The sequence below is a fragment of the Oryctolagus cuniculus genome, chromosome 10 (genome assembly GCF_051225735.1).
Source record: "Oryctolagus cuniculus isolate XC-2025 breed Fujian yellow rabbit chromosome 10, ASM5122573v1, whole genome shotgun sequence".
NCBI classification, from domain to species: domain Eukaryota; kingdom Metazoa; phylum Chordata; class Mammalia; order Lagomorpha; family Leporidae; genus Oryctolagus; species Oryctolagus cuniculus.
The window spans coordinates 93,960,459-93,963,289 of record NC_142876.1 but is presented as its reverse complement, the minus strand read 5'-3'; the positions used below and the strand labels follow the sequence as shown (position 1 = coordinate 93,963,289).

General features: G+C 42.6%; 1 protein-coding gene across 1 annotated transcript in view; it reads right to left on the bottom strand.

Annotated features, from left to right (window-relative positions):
- DNAH12 (dynein axonemal heavy chain 12) overlaps nucleotides 1-2,831 on the bottom strand; it is a 209,048-nt gene that overhangs the window by 1,945 nt on the left and 204,272 nt on the right. The window contains exon 73 of the mRNA XM_051852268.3: nucleotides 1,784-1,851. Within this exon, the coding sequence (XP_051708228.3) occupies nucleotides 1,784-1,851 (68 nt within the window). The remainder of the gene's footprint in view (nucleotides 1-1,783; nucleotides 1,852-2,831) is intronic.

Genomic DNA, 2,831 nt, shown 5'->3' with positions numbered 1-2,831 from the left:
CTTGAAAGAAAAGGAAATGTTCACTTGTTAAAGGGACAATAGCCACTGTACTAAAAGAACAGCATTTATCTTGCAATAAAATGGCTGGTCCTGAATTTAAGTCTTGATCATGAAATTTGCAGACCTGAAAGTTTTTTTAGTTATGTTGTAAAGCAAGGCAAGTTATTTCATATGGTGTACGATTCCAGGACTAGAAGACTAGAATTGGTTTTAAAATCACTTAGCAGCCATGAAGAAACTTAAGAGGACTTATAAGGAAGGAGTAAGCGAGGGAGAAGGTAATGAAGAAGGAACAAAACATGCAGGGTGGGCAGTAGGGAAGGCACTTGGAGCTCTAAATGAAGAAACCCATACATTAGAAGCTGAAGTTTCTATTTGTGTTTAGATTGTTAATAGGAAAAACACATCAACTCTAACCGACTCAAACAATCTACATACAATTCCTGAAATGTCAGGTACCAGATGTTAGGAGCTAAGGCCACATTTCTGATCACAGTTGACTCACATTAATTATGAAAATATTTGAGAGGTTGGATGGTGATTTACAAATGTTCTCATTTACTGGTATTTAAGAATTTTTTTAAAAAATTGACAAGAGAAGGGGCCGGCGCTGTGGCTCAGCAGGTTAACGCCCTGGCCTGAAGCGCCGGCATCCCATATGGGCGCCAGTTCAAGTCCCAGCTACTCCACTTCTGATCCAGCTCTCTGCTATGGCCTGGGAAAGCAGTACAAGATGGCTGAAGTCTTTGGGACCCTGCACCCGCATGGGAGACCCAGAAGAGGCTCCTGGCTCCTGGCACATGGCTTCGGATTGGCGCAGCTCTGGCCGTTGCAGCCATCTGGGGAGTGAACCATTGGATGGAAGACCTCTCTCTCTCTGCCCCTCCTCCCGCTGTGTAACTGTGACTTTCAAATAAATAAATTAATTAATTAAAAAAATTGACAAGAGAAAACAAAACAGTGAGCCAAATTTTCTCAGACCTGTGGGCAAATGATAGCAGGAGGAAGAAAGGACCAAGTGGGTTAAAGCTGGCTTCTACCCTGCCTATGCCTAAGGCTTCCCTGTCTATGTCTGAAGCTCCCAGGGTTTCCAAAAGCCAGAGAATGCTGGTCACCAGCAGCAGACACGGGAGACCGTGTCAGGCTTCTTTGTGTTGCTGAGCTGTCTGTAAAAGGAATTCAGGATCAAAATATGGATGGGTAACTACACGATCTCCAAAATTCATTGTAGATGTGTTGGGGAGGGGTAAAGAAAGTGATACACCCCAGGGGGTAGCATTTGGCACAGAGGTTAAGCCAATCAGGACACCCACATCCTATAATGGGGTGTGAGGGTTTCCAGTCCCAGCTCTGTTTCCTGCCAGTGTGCACCCTGGGAGGCAGCAACTGATTGCTCAAGGACTTGAACCCCTGCCATCCACATGGGAGACCTCAAATTCCAGGAGCATTTGGGAAGTGAACCTGCAGATGGAAGATCTATGTCTGTCACTGTTTCTCTCCTGCTTCTCTGTTTTTCAAATAAATAAAAGAAATTTTTTAAAAAGAAAAGAAAATGATATATTCCATGGGCTAAAAGCATAGAAATGCAGAATGACAGTCTTTAAGTTATACACATACCACACATAAAAATAGAGAACAATAGATATCCAATGTCAATATTCCATCATGATTTATTATAATGGAGCTAAATCTTAAAAGGTTTATCAGAAACTTATTGGGGTCAGTTAATAACACCTTAATTATCTCCCCCAACTTGAAGAAATCTTATTAAAAGCATATTTACTTGGTTTAATCCATATGATGGGCATCAGGTCAAACAGAAGTTTGGGATATTGTTCAGCAAGCAATCCACTGTGAAGAGAAATTGACAAATCTTGTTACAAATAACTTAGGAAATTTGCTTCTTAGAGCAGATTGCTACTTACATGTTGGCTTTTAATTTAAGACAGGACCAGAGATATGGAGGAAAACAAGTATTTTTTTTAAAAAAAAGCAGCAGCAGCATTGAGAGGGAAAAAAAGATGAAAGAAAGGTCAAGTGGAGGTGCTGGCCCTGTGGGAAGGGGTTTAAGCCACCGACTGCAACACTAGCATCCCATATGGGTACTGGTACTCAGCTCTCTTCTATGGCCTGGGAAAGCAGCAGATGGCCCAACTGCTTGGGCCCTTGCACCCACAAGGGAGACCAGAGCAGCTCCTGGCTTTGGATTGGCACAGCTCTGGCCGTCACAGCCATCTGGGGAGTGAACCAGTGGATGGAAGACCTCTCTCTCTACCTCTGCCTCTCTGTAACTTTGCCTTTCAAATAAATAAATAAATCTTAAAAAAAAATCTCATATGGATGTTCAAGTCCTGGCTGCTGCATTTCTGATCTAGCTCCGTACTAATGCGCCTGGGAAAGCAGCAGAGGATGGAACAAGTGCACGGGCCCCTGCACCCACGTGGGAAACTGGAAGAAGCTCCTGGCTTCGGTCTGTTGGACCAAACAACACAATCCTGGCTATTGTGGTCATTTGGGCAGTGAACCAGTGAGTGGAAGACTTCTCTCTTTGTGCCTCTGCCTTTCCCTCTCCTTAACTCTACCTTTCAAGTAAATACATGAATCTTTAAAAAACACTGAGAACAAGAAGTTGTGTTAAACCACAGAAGGCCCCAAATAGCCAATAGAATATTGAGCAAAAAACAAAGTAAGAGGCATTACATTACCTGACTTTAAGATGTAATACAAAGCTACACCAATTACAGCAGTATTATACTGGCATTAAAAAAAAAAAGACACAGACCAATGGAACAATAAAAAGACTCTCGAAGTAAACCTATGAGATCTACAGC